At 35.0% G+C, this 18,149-nt stretch overlaps 1 protein-coding gene across 1 annotated transcript in view; it reads right to left on the reverse strand.

Annotated features, from left to right (window-relative positions):
- Positions 1-16,423, reverse strand: part of ush (Zinc finger protein ush) — a 361,859-nt gene extending 345,436 nt beyond the window's left edge. The window contains exon 1 of the mRNA XM_089631181.1: positions 15,933-16,423. Within this exon, the coding sequence (XP_089487307.1) occupies positions 15,933-15,972 (40 nt within the window). The 5' untranslated portion in view covers positions 15,973-16,423. The remainder of the gene's footprint in view (positions 1-15,932) is intronic.
- Between the last annotated feature and the right edge of the window lie 1,726 nt (positions 16,424-18,149).

Consider the following 18,149-nt stretch of genomic DNA (forward strand, 5'->3'; position numbering starts at 1 on the left):
ACATACATATTTCGGTATCCGTATTATATAATAAAGAAACGGTATTTTATTTATATTAGGATCGGAAACGATTTAATCCTCTTATTTCTTATCACAGTGCCACTTTGACCACACTTTGATAAAATTATATATTCCTGGTCGATTATAAACAGTGTTATCTTCGGGAGTGTAGTTGGTTTGGTAATGGTGGTGTGTCCATTGCCCGGTGCCGGGGCCTAAGGAATGTGACGACGAGGTGTATATCACTGTGGCGACAGCTGATTCGGGGAATTTATTCTCCAAACAAAAGATTACTATCGCGGCAGCCAATCGGATAACAATAAATTTTCTGAGGAACCGCGGTATTTCAAAACATTTGCCAATAATTCATTTGCATTCTACACGAAATTTCAGCTTTGACCTTTCAAAGGTTTGTGGAGATTAGTTCGATTTGAAAAGGATCAATACTTATGTTGTCCTCTACCAGGATTCTTGAGAACTAAATACCTGATATTTTTTACTAATATTACCAGCGCAGACCCCTGAAAAATCATGGGATATTATGTTAGCAAAAGTGAGTGAATAACGTTTTTTTTTCGGAAATTCGGTTTTTTGTAGGAAATTTGGGCCATTTTTATGAAATTTCATGAAAATGTATTTATGAAAAAAAAAAAATCGTTTTGGACTAAACAACATCAATAATGTGGAATTTTTCAAACTTAGCACTCTATCACACTCAAAAGTCACGAGCCGCCACTGCCGGACATCAGTTCCACTTTTTAAAAGACTAGTTTTTTAAATCTGTTAAATATTACATTATAGGTAGGAGGTACTTTATCACTAGTCTAAATCTTTGTCACAATCAGTTCCAATTCTGATAATGACACTTAAATTCGAAACAAATCCGAGTTTATTGAGCCAGAGTTACACTCACTCACAGGCAGACACGTAGTAATAAAATCAAAAAGAGAGAAACAATACAATAATAGCATAAATTGTCTAAGGCTCGCAAACCTTTTCGTTAGGTTTGGCGCGCAGCACGTTGCACCATTGACAGGTGAAGTCACCAAGCCTGGCTTGGCGGGAAGCAGGTAGTGTAGTGTAGGTTAGGTTAGGTTAGGTACTATTGCAACTGTTACACCGTTCACTGTTATGACGTCTTGTCACTACGGACGGGAAGATTGCATCGCGGGACTGTTAATTGATCGCAAGCACCAAGGACTTTAGACCCAAGGACACCTGATTTTAAAACCATTTTATGGCGACATCGGTATTCTCATAATTTATCATATTGCATAAAATCATAGTATATTATAATTGTAAGATTAACAAATGCACGTTAGCTAAAAAGGGCAGAACCTTGAAAAATCACGAAACTTACTTTTATGAAATACACATTTCAAATATAAAATTTAAATAATTATCTGCTAAAAATATATATATATATATAAAGTCATTTTAAATACATGTAGGATAACGAAAGATTTTTTAAATATTTATGCTGAGGGATCAGTAGGATTTATAGGCCCTGTTAGGAGTTCTACCGAGCCAAACCCTTTGATATGAAAATATCTGGAGTCGGTGAATTATTTTCCCATTTGATCTCTGGTGAGTTGACGTGTTGTTCTTGTATTGTTTTGTATTTATTTTGCTTATATAATGCACTTGCATAATGTTGATTGACTAGATGATCATTTGTGGAAAAGTGTGTGGAAGGGTATAGTTTTTCCTATGGGGAAGATTTAACCCGGACATAAAATCAGAAAATTAATAGTTATATTTATTGTAGGTAGGTACTACTACCATTCAAAATTGAAATGTTGCTTGAAATGGAATTAGCCGTGTTTGGTGACCAGATCTGAACAGCCAAGTACTTCCCCACCTTCCTCTTGCCAATCTCCGTCCCCTCACCACTACCTTCAGCCTCACAACATTGACAAATGAGGATGCCATTATCAATTGCCATAATCTCACTGGCTCCTGACGGTAGGGAGGAGTTGGGACTCTTGTGCGGCTTCAGATAAAAAAATTTAAAAACCTATCATTAGTTTTGTAATTTCATTGATTACTGGTAGGTATCATTATTACTTTATCAATTGTCTAAATTCTTGACACAGTCAGTTCCAATTTTGAATATGATACAAATCCGAAAAAAATCTGAGTTCATCGAACCAGAGTTACAATCAGACAAACCCACATTAATTGTTAAGATTGAATAATTATTGCATTTATTAGTCCGCCCCGTATATAGTAGGTAGGTAAATAATTCAGGTTAGGTTAGGTTGAATTTATCCAACCTTATTCGAGCAGGTTTGTAAAAATAGCACAAGATTTGTTCTTATCATTCTAACTATGATAAAACTTTGTGGTTTATAAAATGCTTGTCTTCCTCAAAACGTAGCTTATCTCACTAATTAACGTTCGGGAAAGTATTAAATCAAACCAAGATTAGATATACCTACATAAAATTTAAATATATATATAATTGATTTCGTAATGCTTTTAGTGGAAGTAGACTGTATACAACTTTTAAATAATGTATTCTGATCATTCTAAAGCACGTAGAGACCTCTAAATGAAACCAGTTTTGATCTGTGCAGAATGTCAAAAGTCACACATGGCTATATGGATGAATAAAAAATTACAATGACAAAAGGTGTCGCGTGTCAGTGACGTGCGTCGGCTGCCCCACGGCCGCGCGGTGGGAACTGGGGTTATATTGGATTACGGGAGTTACAAAGGGGCGAATCATCCCCAATTCGGCAAAGTCAAGCGCCGAAACGAGGGGTAATGCTTTGGGGTAAAAACTGTATCAGATAGATAATCAAATAGATATTTTTTATATTTATAACGTCTTGCATCTTGGTCGGAAACAGAAGATTTTTTAATTTTATATATTTAAATGGGTACAGTGGTGTAATATAAATTACAAATGAGTACAAAATATATTTATAATCGCAATCTCACCAAAGAAGAAACTGGTTCCTGTGCTTGGTGAGCGAGTTACACTAATAATAAGGAAAATAGAATAACATTATTTAATCATAAACTTCTGGATCATCTATATGTGTAGATGTACATATATAGGATTCTGTTACATACTAAATACTGAGCAATTAAGAGAGTAATTATAAACATCTAAATAAAGTAAAGATGAATATAGACTAATTAGAGAATATTAATATTATATTATAGACTAATTGTTTTATACTATTTAGAGAAGGTGACGCAAAAGCCATCACCCTATCGGAAGATTTTTTAATGATAATAATAACTGGATAATTTGTATAGCGCCATTTTTTTGAAAAATCACCTTTTTTATTCAATGTATTTCTCTGATTTTCAGTCGACAGTTAGTACAGTGCGAACACAGTGTGTCAATGTGAGAATGACTGTCGACACACTTGCGTGTATCTACAACTCCGGTTTATTATCTCTATTAATTAAGTAATATTATCATTAAACATTTGATAATATAATTATTATACACCAAAGTTTTAACTTGTCGCTATTATCACAAAATTATTTAATATACAGAAGTTATCACCCGCCAACAGAATCGTATTATAATGGTCACTAGTCACTATCGCCGGTCAGTGTGTTGTTGAAAAGAAGCTGGCGGATTGATGGACCAACGTCTAGTAGTAGCCACTGAGTAAGGAGAGGTTAGGTCGGACAGTGGACTAGTTAGACCAGTCGTGGAAGAGTTATAGCATTGCCACGAACATGCAATATGGGTGGCGAAAGACTTATAGCAATACCACTGACGTTGTTATGTGATGGAAGTGTTAAGGCAATGTCACTGGCGTGTTATAATACGCTCAACGATATTAGTTATGGAAATTCCACTGATATAACATATTATTATTGTGTGGTTGATGAAAGAGATCAAAAAGATGAACAGCGTCATTGATATATTGTAGGGTGTGTGTAGTTATGGCAAGGTTGTATTATGTGGTCTACGGAAGAGTTATATCAACGCCATTGACGTTTTATGTGGTCAATGTAATAATTTTAGCAATTCAATAACGTGTTATGTATTACGCGCTCGATGGAAGAGTTATGGCAATGTCATATATGATCAACAGTGGAGTTATGGAATTACCACTGATGTGTTGTGTGGTCTATGGAATCGGGTTATATGGTTATGGCAATGTCATCGACGTATTATATTACCAATTGAAGAGAAATGGCAATACCCCTGACGTACAATGCAATTGTTGGAGGAATTGGAACAATACCAGAATACCAGTTCTCCAAGGGAACATCGCAGCATCAGTGAATAGGGAACACAAAAGGCGGCCCACGAGTCTCCTCCCACTCACTGCATATTAGATCTCGACACGTTATCTTATTTCTTCTTGGTTTATCTAATGCGAACTGTAGAAACTCCAGGAATACTTACACATATCTACCAATTTTTAAATCCTACCACCAAAATGGTTGATTGTAGGTACTAGATTTACTTAGTAAAATTTTGTTAGGTTTTCAATTATCGATTCCCATTACCATGAATTAAATCGTTATAGTAACTTAATGGTGTCTAAAATTTACTTTTATTTTTTTTTCAACCATTAGGTCTTTTTCAAATCAGGAGAACGCACCCACATCTGGATTTGATAAGAATGGATTAGTCAAAATTGATATCAAAATGAATAATGATTAATCTACCATTAAATTCCTTTGTAAACTCCCACTAATCAGTAATCGCGCAGCAGCTCCGGTCTGATCGGAGTAGGTACTCTGAGCTTGGTGAGTTCATATCACGGCTCCGCTATCGGTGTTCAGTATTGATAAAAGACGCTATCATTCAAGTACATTTTTCAACAACTTATTATTATTTGTAGTCATTAAATCTTATCAGCAATATGTTGTGTAATTGGCATGTAAATTATGTATTACTCTCACAAACATCTCAAAATAATCTCTTTAACGCTGCAGCATACAGGAATATTCAGATAATATTGAATGAATTCGATAAATCGTAGGTAAGTTACGAGTGATAAAACTAGAGATAAAATCCGTTCCGATGACATCATCTTCTCTCTACATGTATATAAAATTATCTCCTTTATAATATGCAATCCAACAACCTTTGACGGATTTAAATCGATGGGAAGAACATTAAAACACTCTCCCTGGCACCCTTGGTAATTCCATCACTTCCCCCCTAACTTAAATGTAAGTTATACATGCACTATATTGCATTCAATACCATCCACACGTTATTTTGTTCAGTTATTAAAGGACCCTGAGGGCAAATATTTTATCGTGTAATATATTATTTATTATGTTATTAATATGTAACATACGAATAGGTACCATCGATGCCGTAAACTTTCGTCGAATATTCACATTTTCTATAAAAGTTTATGGTGGGATATTTTTAAAGTCTACAATAATATTCTGAAAGAAGTTTTCATGCTGTAATGGATTACTTTTCCCATACTTATTACATACAAAAAAAAATGGAAAAAATAAATTAACTTTATGTCTGTAAAAGTACCAGCTGAAAAATGGAAAACCTACAAAGAATAGATAAAACTAGTTGTGACTAAATGAAAAATTATTTTTATCAAGCTTTGAATGTGTACTTACTTTGATGTAAGATTACATTCGATTCATGTCATACAGAACTCATAAACAGTGATGTACGAGTACCTACACCTACTTATAAGAACAAGATAAAAATAATCTTTTAAATAATATCTAAAATACACATATTTTATATTTTAACAAGTCTTATCTCATTGAAAATATTATGTTCAGTAACGCAGTTACCCTTCTTTTATACACATGTATATGGATGATTAATATATTATATATAAGCATATTATGTATTTTTGTTTTTTTTTTTGGGTGTTATGCCGTGTTGGCTAAAGAAGGAGTTAGCGCAACACGGCATAACACCCCAAAAACAAATAACAAAAATACTTTTAGCCGTGAAAATCTTAAATCATATATTATGTACATATATTTGATATTTACATACCTACTTGTAATTAATACCAGCTATTATAAATAATGTTGGCGTTTCTTTTGCTGCAAGACTATAAGATCCCATAATATATATTTTATTTTTTCAAATGTTTAAATTGATAATATTATTGAGGAAGAAGATAATACTAATAAATCTACACGAAATATGAAATAGAACAATGATATATTACATTGATTGGTATAACTTTCAAAAGATATTAAAAGAAGTTATTCCAATAGAATTGCATAATTTTATGCTCAAATATGTACCGAATAACTTTGCACCAGTGGCGGCTTAAGGGGGGGGCGGGGGGGGCGGTCCGCCCCGGGTACCAAGGACCAAGGGGTGACAACGACAACACACTTGTGCAGCCAAATAAGACCTGCGTCACACACAGCTATAAAAGCGCAAGCAGATATCTTTTGAACCGCGAGCGCTTATCTTTTCTACCGTCACACGACGCTATAAAATATTTCTTCCTATGGTAGGGGAAGGAGTCAGACGAATTAGAGAGCTGCCACGATATACCATTTCTTTGTACTGAATTGACAGCTGTCATCCGCCCGTTTAGGCAGCTCCGTAATTAAAATGACGCCCTTCCCTGTTCACCGCGGAGTGGGAGGTGCATAACTTTTCATATATCACCTCAGGAGCGGTTACGGCGTAAGATGTGTACTGTCTATATGCTAGCCATAGGCTAGCATTACACTTGTAAGTTTTTTCGTAAATTTACGACTTCTAGCCAATGGGCGCATTGGATTTTCAAAATGCAAGATGCCCATTGGCTAGAAGTCGTAAATTTACGAAAAAACTTACAAGTGTAATGCTAGCCTAAGGTTCATCTGCGCATAAAAGCGCTAGGTGTGACAGGTCTCATGGAATTGTATGGAGAGCGATATTTGGCGTGCGATCATCTTTTATATTTTATAGCTGAGTCTGACGCCTACATAATGCGCACAAAATCTCTCTATAAAGACTGCTGCGCTGCTCACTGCGCGGGTGGAAGGGGTGAAGAGCGCGCCCTCTTCCCGCGCCGCTCCTTGCGTCAGACAATCACAGTCAGTCAGCAACAGTCAGTCAGTGCAGTCGGTTTTTTGTTTACTTCTGTCTCGTTTAACGTTGTCAATGATACGCAAAAGTTCCTTTCAAGAAAATAAAAGTTAAATGAAGAATAATTCGTGGTGAGTACTAAAAAGTCACTTGGTATTGATGCCACCGTAAATATTTTCTTATGCAAATCCCGATAAGTATTATGTTTAAGCTTTAAATGAGAAATCGATGCGATTGTGGAAAAATTTTATGGCTAGTAATAATTTGAGTCTCTACCTGAATTTAGGTACCTAAGTTTAAAAAACTACCCACAAAAACTAACAGCCTCAGTTTTATGCTCTTCTCAGGTTCTGAAATTTGGTACTTAGTACAAATACTATTCAAAATTGAATGCGCATCAGTGCAAACTTATTGGTGGGTTGATTTTGAAACTTTCGTAAATGGTCACCGCCGCCACATGTATGTTGGGCCTCCTTCTTACGGCACGCGAATGACTGAGCGTCTGGCCCGCGTGGACCGGCTAACATAAGTATTAACGATAGTATGATTTATACAATTCAGACCTAAATAAAAAAATGGCAGTATAAAAATAAACACTTGAATTATTTATTCTTAGTATAATTTGAACAAGATAGGTAAAATATTATTTTACTTTAGTGAATTAATTATGAGAGTAATATGTATTTGTTTTCAACCTTTATAGAATCTTTCAACATGAAGCGAAATAGACTTAGTGGATTCCAACAAAGAAAAATAAAAAAAGCAAAAGAACTTGCGGCCGAATCATTATCTGGATCCATTTTGAGGTATGTAGCACCTTCAACTTCGTCATTTAATATTACACAGCAAACTGTCGAAAGAGATCTGGACAAATCAGATGAGGCAGAAAGACTTTTTCAAGATACCTTGATTGGAAAGAAGCCAGAAAGGGAGTCTAATATACAAGTTGAGAGACAAAGTAGAAAATATCAAAGAGAATATGACCAAGATGAAGGGCAAAATAATGAAAACGAAGAAAGAAAAAATAATGAAGAATTAGAGCAAGTTGATCATACTGAAAAGGAACTACTTGACACTCGTTTTGATGTTGCTAGTTGGCCAATGCTGATACCTGATGATTTGAGAGTTGAAATTGTTCAAACGGGAAGTGAACCTTATCAAAATAGAGATGGCCCATTTTTAGATACTGTTGTAAGGCCAGGAGATAATGTAAAAGGAAAGAGCCGACACTTCAATCCAGAATGGTTTTACAAAGCGTTGCCAAATGGAGAAAAAGTACTCAGAAAATGGATGGTATATTCTTTAACAAAAAACAGTTTATACTGTTTTTGTTGCAAACTATTTACTTATCCCGAAAAAAATCATCAGAGTTTCGCCAACGGGTTTAATTCGTGGTGGAAACTAAATCCTAAAGTGTCTGAACACGAAAATTCTGAGAACCATCTCTCCTGTTTTGAAAAATGGAAACTTTTGGAAAATGGATTGAAGTTGCGAAAAACAATCGACTATGACCATCAGATGGTGTTTGACCAAGAAAGAAAGAAGTGGCGTGATATTTTGAGCCGCCTTTTAGATGTCATTATATTCCTGGCACGCCAAAATCTATCTTTTAGAGGGCATAGAGAGGGAATTACATCAGATAATAGAGGAAATTTCTTAGAATTAGTTAATTTACTGTCGAAATATGACCCAGTGCTAAAAGAACACATGCTGAGAATTGAACATGCCACCTGTATAAACCGGAAACGGGTAGATTCATATTTGTCCAAAAACATTCAAAATGAGTTCATAAACCTTTTGGGGAAGGAAGTGAAAGATAACATTGTGAACGACATAAAAAAAGCCAAATATTTTGGAATTATTTTTGACAGTACTCCAGATATATCACATGTTGATCAGATGAGTTACGTGATCAGATATGTTCATATTCAAGGCGATCAAGTTGAAGTGAAGGAATCATTTCTAGGTTTTTTCCCTATAGCTGGAAAGACTGCAGTTGATCTTGCTGAAAATATCCTTACACAGCTGGGGAGTGATAATTTAGACATACATCTATGTCGAGCCCAAGGATATGATAATGCTGCAACCATGGCAGGAATTCATGGTGGTGTACAAGCAAAAATCAAAGAACGCAACCCGAAAGCTTTGTTTTCGCCTTGTGCAAATCATTCGCTTAATCTATGTGGAGTGCACTCGTTTGGTAGCGTTTCTTCAAGTTTAACTTTTTTCGGAACTGTAGAAAGAGTTTACACGTTCTTTTCATCATCCACACATCGGTGGGAAATATTAATGAAAAATGTAGGCGTGTCCGTTAAACGGCTATCAGATACAAGATGGAGTGCTCATCACGACGCTGTTAAACCATTGAAGAATAATTTTGAGAAGCTTGTATCAACACTCGAAGATATGTGTGATCCCAACACCAGTAAAGAAAACGTTGAGACAAGGGAAGCAGCATCAACACTCATACCAGCTTTGTGTGACTTCAGTTTTCTATGCTATCTTTCATTTTGGTGTGAAGTACTAGAAGAAGTTAATCAGACGCAAAAGTATATTCAAACATCTGGGCTATCATTAGAAAAGTGTGTAATAAAGATTAAGGCCCTTAAAATTTTTCTTCAAAGTCAACGCAATCAAATAGTGGAAAAGGCTATTTGCTACGCAACAAAAATATGTGAGGACTTTGACATTCCGATTGAAGGAAAAAGAGGAAGGAGGAGATTTCGTAAACGTATGCCCGGAGAAATGGCCCGAGATGCTGGTCTTACATTACCAGACGAGCTGCAGAGAGCAATGTTAGAATGTCACGATAGATTTTACAAAGAACTAGACCATCGTTACAGGGCAATGGATTTTATTCTGGTTACATTTAGTGTTGTTCAGACAAAAACGTTGGTAACATCACCAGAAGGAGATCTTCGTAGAATGGTTCCAAATTTATTAAAAATTTACGATGAATTTTCAGGAGAGGATATCGTGTTGGAGATATTACGATTGAGGCGCCATTTAGAAGCCGCCAACATTTCTGCCCACGAAGCAGTTCAATGGACTACATTGGAGCTCCTCAGATTCATTGTAAAATGGGGCTATTCTGAGTCAGTTCCAAGTTTAGCGCTGTGTCTAAGATTTTTTTTGACAATCTGTGTTTCGGTGGCTTCATGTGAAAGAAGCTTTTCAAAGTTAAAATTAATAAAATCTTATTTAAGATCCACAATGAGCCAAGCGCGACTAACCAATCTTTCGATTTTATCAATTGAAAGAGACAGGAAAATAAATTTTGATAATGTCATCGAATATTTCAGTAAAATAAAGTCTCGTAAGCATGTTTAGTATTCGGTGTTTTATTTTAAGTAGGGGTGCTCAATACAAAACCGCCCCGGGTGCCAATCTACCCTAAGCCGCCACTGCTTTGCACGAATGATTTCTTTTAAGATTTTTTTAATGATATATATAAATAGTATCTATAAAACACTAGTAATTATTCATATATTTTGAAAATTAAAAAATATATATATTCACGTTTTTGTATACATATCCAATCTTTCTTGTATTAAACTTTTTCTCACTGTACAGTTTTATTTATAAATTTACGAGAACACTTTTCCGAAGCCCAAGCACCAGCTTAAAAAAATATAATATTGCACAAAATTTAAATTGTAAAAATTATTGTTGATGTAAAACATGTAACAAAATACTACCTAATAAATAATAAAAATTATTGGCAGTTAAACGCATTGAAATGTAGCTTGACCATTATCTTCTTTCGTTTTCCTGTTCAAAATCAATAACATTAATTTATCTTCTCTTACTAATATTATTTTTTTAGATATCTATAATTTTGTAGGACCTTTTTTTTTAAACTACTAAATAATTTTAATTAAATTTTACCTACATAGATTCGTTGAGTCATTGATGTATTCGGTATATATAGATGAGACATGAAGCGAAAAAAGTGTTCCATAGTTTTCCTCCAACTAGATATGAATACACACTAGCGCCTCTAATTGAACAGCTCTATGTGTTGAGTTACTGGCACAGGTACAGTAAGTACACCTAAGTCTCCGAGGAAATTATTTCTTCCTTAGACCTAGGCATGGCTAGTATATACCTACCCGCTAAACTCGCAGTACTTATCTTATAAGTTGTAGCCCGCGTGTGTCACACCCGATAGCGCTCAAGAATTCCAATCGGAATATATTAATTTAATCGGACAAGATGGCCGCAAAACGTATCGGTTATATTATGCGGCCCGCATCGCGGATATAACGCCACGTATGCCCGAGGATCTATAAGTGTGGGGGGGGGCGGGAGTCCCGTGACAGCTGAATGTCCCCTCGGGGTGCAGGACGCTGGTCACTGAGCGGGGGTGACACGACCCGTGACAGGACATGACAGCGCTGACAGGAGACACGCTGCGTGACTGCAAACACTTGGCAAGCATTTAGAAAACAAAGATTTAATAACACGGCTCTTGATTCAAAACCTTCAAATGAGCATTGATTGCTAAGTCATCAAATATTTTATTCGTTAATTGCCTCAAAATGTGACAATTGTGCTATAAGTATTGAAGATGCCATATATAAATCATACATATTATACTGTATAATAGTAATATTCTATAATAAAACAAATTAATAAATTACTCGTGATTTTTAAATCAATTCAACACCGTGAATTTAGGTAGGTACTGTATAATCATATTTAAAAAAAATAATACTTCTCCTTGTATATACGTACCTATCCAGTACTTACCTACCTATTAATGGACACTGATCAATTCGACGCCTCCATTTGATTTTAATTTAATATTTAATGATTCAAAATATATTTTTTAAAACAGCAATCCCTTAAATTTATTTCGACATATTCACCTGTAATCAAAATAGTTTTTGTTGTTGTTATTTTAGACGTCAGTACTTACATATATCCTTGATTCTATTGAGTTAATTTAAAAAGTTACAGTTAAGTTGCTAAATACAATAATTACATTTTTTATAATAATTTTACTTATTTCATAAATAATCACCTTTCATTGTAATATTTTGTCCATGGGTATTTTTTTAATGCGAATACCGCACAAGAGTGAGGAAGAAGATGGGGAAGAGGAAGGTGGGGAAGAACCTGGCTCTTCAATTCTGGTCAGCAAACATGGCCAAAGCCATTTCAAGCAACGTTTCAATTCTGAATGGTAGACAGCTTACTCTACGGTCAGCAGATCTAGATGTTAGTAATCGTCTAATCGAACTTTCTAGGTCAAATCGAGCTGTTTACTATGATCGTTCTTTTAGTGTAATAGGCCCTCTCATCTGGAATAGACTTCCCTCAGCTCTTACTAATCTCCAGAATTTGGCTGAATTTAAACGGGCTTTTAAACAAACATTTAAACAAAATTATTTAAAAAATCTTACCATTTATAAATTTAAACTTTTTTTCAATATTTTACAATAAGCAATATTCTAAAACTTCCGGTAATTGTTTGGTTTCGGTTGTCTCCTTATTTTATATTAAGATTCTCATTTCTGAGCACAAACTGCCTCCTGTTTTATGTTATGTTTTAGTTTTAATATTCGTGTTTTGTCCTGTCCTGCTGTTATTGTTATTCTAAGTTTTGTCATCATTTTGTATAAACAGTGTATTTAGTGTTATAATATTAGATCTGTATTGGGTAAGGCACACTGTAGGAATAATTTTAAGAACCATTAATACTGAATTACCATTTTTTTAAAGTTTGTTATACGAGTAGTTAAGCGCACTTGAAGTGAAATGACACTAAACTGCGCTATATAAATGCCATGTTATTATCATTATTATTGGTCTGATTTAGGCCTTACCCTGGGCCTCGATTCTCGACGAAGTCATTCCACACGAACAATGAGTGGTTCGACCCACTCGTTGTTGAAGTGGAATGACTTTTGACGAAAAATGTAGCTTCGACGAAACTCAAGAACATCTCCCAATGTACGTAGTTTTGACAGCGATTGCGAGCGGCCTAGATTGGATAATCTATACCCAGTACTATACTGAGAATATCTTCCACTCTGGAAAGTGCCGCAAATTTTCTATATTTAATTTTTTAAATGAGTAAATTGCGAAATAAAACAAATTAACCAATTAAAATTTACTTCCGTACGCCGGAATTTTAACCAGCGAGTCGAGAGAGTTAGTTACTCCTCGACCACACAGGCCGTCAAAATATACATATAACTACTGATTTATTTGTCAATTCTTATTAATTTTCATTATACGTCTATCCAGACGAAGAAACTTTATTTTAGAAAAATGAAGATAATTTTGATTCAAAAGTGGTGTTAAAAAGTGATTTAGTTTCATTAATATTAATAATAATTTATCACCGCTCCGCCTAAACGGCGGGGAGCGGTGATAATAACTTGAAAGTAACTAACAAAAATAATAAAATATTAATCAATATTTATTGCCAGCCTGATTAAACTACTTAACAATCAATAATGTGCGCAATGTTTGCAAAATATTAATTCATACAAGCATGATTCATTAAAAAATTGCCGACGGCTCTTGCATGAGCGAAAAATGTAACATCGAAATGATAATTAATGAGGCATTAAATATTTGTTCTGGTGATGTATATTTCTGTATAGTATGTATCTGGAAACGAGTGTAAAAAGTGTATTTTTATAACAACTGACAGTTAATATTATTTCGTTGTTAGATTTGATCAATGTTCAATGTTCTGACACAATATGCCCGGCAACACGTGATGCACCAAGTGTAGTGTAGATTTGTGATAACCGACTCGCCTATTAAAAAACTACCCAACAATTTATTTTAATTACTGGGTTTGCGCTGAACAATGGGCAGTTGTATGCTAATACATCATTTAAAATTAATAACATATCGAGTCAGATGCTAAACAAACAAGGAACGGGCAACGCACGAGATTTGATTCGAGCTGAAAAAAGTGCAATTTCTATAAAACGTGGGCCTGGGAGATTCGGAGATAAGGCGGTTTGTATAGAACCCGGGTAATAAATCAACTTCTATTTAGATAGTGCGAGAGAAGGCAGGTAGGTACGAGGTACAAGGTATGAAGGTAACGGGCAATATGTGTATGTTACCTTTACCTGGGGGGTCCGATGGTCCCGATGGTCCACTGGTCCAAGCCGATTATTACATCCCATGATGTGGTACAGAATATACAGTGCTAAGTACAGACATTGTTTGATTAAGCTATGTGATGATATTGTATCCGAAATGGTTTATCAGATCGCAATTTTTTTTATTTACTTCATCTTCTTCTCGTGAATGCCCGATCGCAGATTCGACAAGGTATACCTACTAGTATTATAATTTATGATTAGGTATTTATCCGGCGTAGTCGTCTTTTGTTTGTGGTAATATCGTAACCCTCCTACACGTGACCATAGACAGTATATATCAGTAAATGTATAATTATTTTGTTGAAATTATTGAAGTATTTCTATCTGCACAGGTGTTTTGAATTTTGGCAGGTAACTTTGATTCAACTGTGAGAAGCAATTCCTGCTCGCTGAGCGATCGTCCTTGTGAATTGGCAGAAAAAAATTAATTCTTTAATCTTTGTTATTATTTTTTTCCTTTAATGTTTTAGGATGGATTATTTCACAATTCATCAAATTTTAAAGATAATTTTACAGAAGATTGGTATCTATAATTTTTCTTTACAAAATCATAAATTCCCTTATTGACAGCCCTACATTGCGATTGATTTCCTTTTATTTTCCTTATAGAATCACACGAACTAAATATATCTTTTACTGAATTTATAAACTGCCTCATACCACGCATACATAGCAAAGGTAACCAACACCAGAAGTAGTAGATATTTTTAATTAAACCGAGATCTTTAAAAAAAACTATTCTTTTTTTCAAAATAGCCTAATTGTAAATACATAGTAGTTAATTTGAATCATATTGGTATTTTTACTCTATTTATTTGTTTTGTAATATTTATTTATAAGATTGGAAGTTACTTTCAGTATCGCCTTGGTGATAGAACACAATACAGAATTGCACACGTTTCTTGCGTTTTTAGCCCTGTTTGGTGAACCGATCTAAAAAGTCAGGTTCTTCCCCAACTTCCCTCTCCACAACCTTCAGCCTCACAACATACCCTTATATCACTGGCTCCAAACGGTTGGAGCAGTTGGAACTCTTGTGCAGTATCATATAATATTTTTTTTAATTACTAAATGTCGAGGTAACAGATATTTTGATATTAGGTACCCACCTTTTTTGAAAATTTGCATAACATTGTTGAACCCCAGAAAATATAAAATATTTTACACAAAAAGCAATAACATCTAGTTTTTTCTGCTGCTTGACACCTATTGTATTATTTTATTAATTAGTGTGATTTTAATTATGTATTTGATGCTTGCCGTTGGCATTAAAAATATTCTTTCTCCAATAATTAATTACACCTTTTTCATTTTTTTTTAACATAGCCTGCATATTTTGTATCAGTAGGTATCTTTGATAATATAATATATAAAAATTATAAAATATATAAGTAGGTATATTTATATATATATATATATTGTTTCCTATATTAGAGCTTGGATGAAAGCTATACCAGTTGTTGTTTACAGTACAAATAACAGTATGATAATTGCATTCATATATTAACTATTTTCACGTTCAAAATTTGTCACAACGCAGTTTTTCATATTTCTTCTAGGTAAGCGAAAACTTGTAATATTGTCAATAATTTGCAGACAATCGAACGATATACCACCATACAACTACATACAGAATACCACTAATGTTTTATTTGCTGACACGATTCCAAGAAACTCAAACACTACTTGTTTTGATTGACTTGATTCTCTTCCCTACGTTCAGGTACCGACTACTGACGTCGTAGGGAGTATGTTATTTAGAGTTATTTAGAGCATTGGTAACTTACGTTTGAGAGGTTTGGGGTTGCTCTGCTTACGGCGAGACATGTCCGGCGGGGGGGCGGGGGGACCCGCCCTCGCCACGCCGCCCTCCGCCCTCAAGGACACGCCGGCTCCACCGCCCACTGCGCCCTCCACAGCCGCCCAGCGCTATCACACACAGCCTCAATCTGACACGAGACCTGACAGCCTGACAGCCTGACACGAGTCACGACAAAAGTTGAACAGCGAGTGACAACTTTACTGCGAACACTTCAAAACAACATGAAAAAATACTAAATAAGTTCTCAAAAAACACGGAAATAAAAATTCCAATTCAATTTAAAAGTCACAAATAAAAAATAACATAACAAACACGTTGGTCAGAGCGTAAAAAATAATAAATGACACGAGAAGAAACTTCACAATGTACGCGTGGTTCCTGAGGATTGCGATGTTTACGCGATAAACGTCAAACAGCTGATTCTACTAGCAACATCGCACACAACAATCCGGCACCGCGGGCAACGAGCAACTGGCGAGCGGACAGCGGTGGGGATTCGTTCCCCCTCTCCGTTCAAACCAGTCCCGAAGCCACAATGTAACCACCAAGGTACTAACAAATTACTCCAACGAATGAAAAAGTACAAAAAATAGTTAGAGTATTTTTTTCGGTCGGAGTTTTGGTTTGAATTTTTTGTAAAAAGTAGTGGTTGGGAATCGGGTGAGGATGGAGCAGTTGATCCCCCTACCAGGACGCTTAGGGCGGGAGAAGCTGTCTATGTCCCGCCCTAAATGTGTTGTCTATGAACCGCCTTGACAGTTGGCAAGGGACCGCCCTGACAATTGGCAATGGATCGGCGGCTGCCGAAAGGAAGGGGTTGGCTTTCAGAAGAGCCCCATGGAAATGCGGGTTCAACTTTTCAGTGTCTTTCTCAGGGAAAAGTTTACAAACTGTATACTTCCATTTTTAAGGGTTTCTTTTGAATAATTAACTTAATTTTTAGATTTATTTTTATATCGTCTGCTTCTTTATTCATGTCGAAACATTCGAACTGATTTTCCTTCATTACCGGCTCTCAATTCAATAAAACCGATGAAATTTGTTGAAAACCGATTGTAGAGAATATTTTTAAGATTTCCTATTAGGGCATTTAGGGCAAATACAGTTATTTTATCAACCAATTAATTGACTAAAAACAACACGGTTCTATCAAAGATAGATCAACCGCAACTAACATAACAAATATTTTAAAACTTCATTCATATTGGAATCTTTTGCAAAAAATAAAGAAGTCGACTGCATATATACGGACTCTTCGAAGGAATTTGACAAAATATCCCATAAGCAACTAATCCAAAAACTACATGCCCTAGGAATAAGAGATAATATGCTAAAATGTTTAAGTAGTTATTTATCAAATTCTAAACTATTCGTTAAAAAAAAATCTTCACTATCGCCTTGGTCCGGTTTTATGTCTCAATTTCAAATGATAAAACAATTTTCTTCGAATATGTCGAAGTATTGCTCTTTGCTGACGACATCAAGCCATACAAAAAAACTTGCTGATGAAAATCATTGTCAAATGCTACAATTAAATATTAGTTTGAAGATTTATGAATACAAAATAATCTTTTCTTAAATGTAAAAAGTGCAATACCTTCACTTTGTACAGAATAAAATTACCTGTTTTAATTTAATATTCCATGAACAAAACAGCAATAGAAAGAGTTACAGAAATGAGAGATCTTGGTATCATTTTAGAAGAAAAACTAAACTTTGTTAGCCGTATCCCCCAAATTGCGAATAAATATACCTATGAAAACACTAGGCTAGGATTGCGCGCCCTTTTTCTGTGAACTATTTTGATGTTTTTAAAACGAAACGATTTACGTGGGAACAAAAATTTATCGTGTAAAAATTTTAAATTTCTACCAAAAAACTGCTTTCTTACGATTTTTATTTATAAATATATTTTTTTAATAATTTTTCCGACTTTATGTCCTGGTTAAATCTTCCCCATAGGAAAAACTAAACCCTTCCACACACTTTCTACAAATGATCATCTAGTCAATTCACATTATGCAAGTGCATTATATAAGCAAAATAAATACAAAACAATACAAGAACAACATGTCAACTCACCAGAGATCAAATGGGAAAATAACCCAGCGACTCCAGATATTTTCATATCAGAGGGTTCGGCTCGGTAGAACTCCTAACAGGGCTTATAAATCCTACTGAT

Source organism: Hesperophylax consimilis, chromosome 4, assembly GCF_061612785.1.
Source record: "Hesperophylax consimilis isolate HC1 chromosome 4, BYU_Hcon_1.0, whole genome shotgun sequence".
Classification (NCBI taxonomy): domain Eukaryota; kingdom Metazoa; phylum Arthropoda; class Insecta; order Trichoptera; family Limnephilidae; genus Hesperophylax; species Hesperophylax consimilis.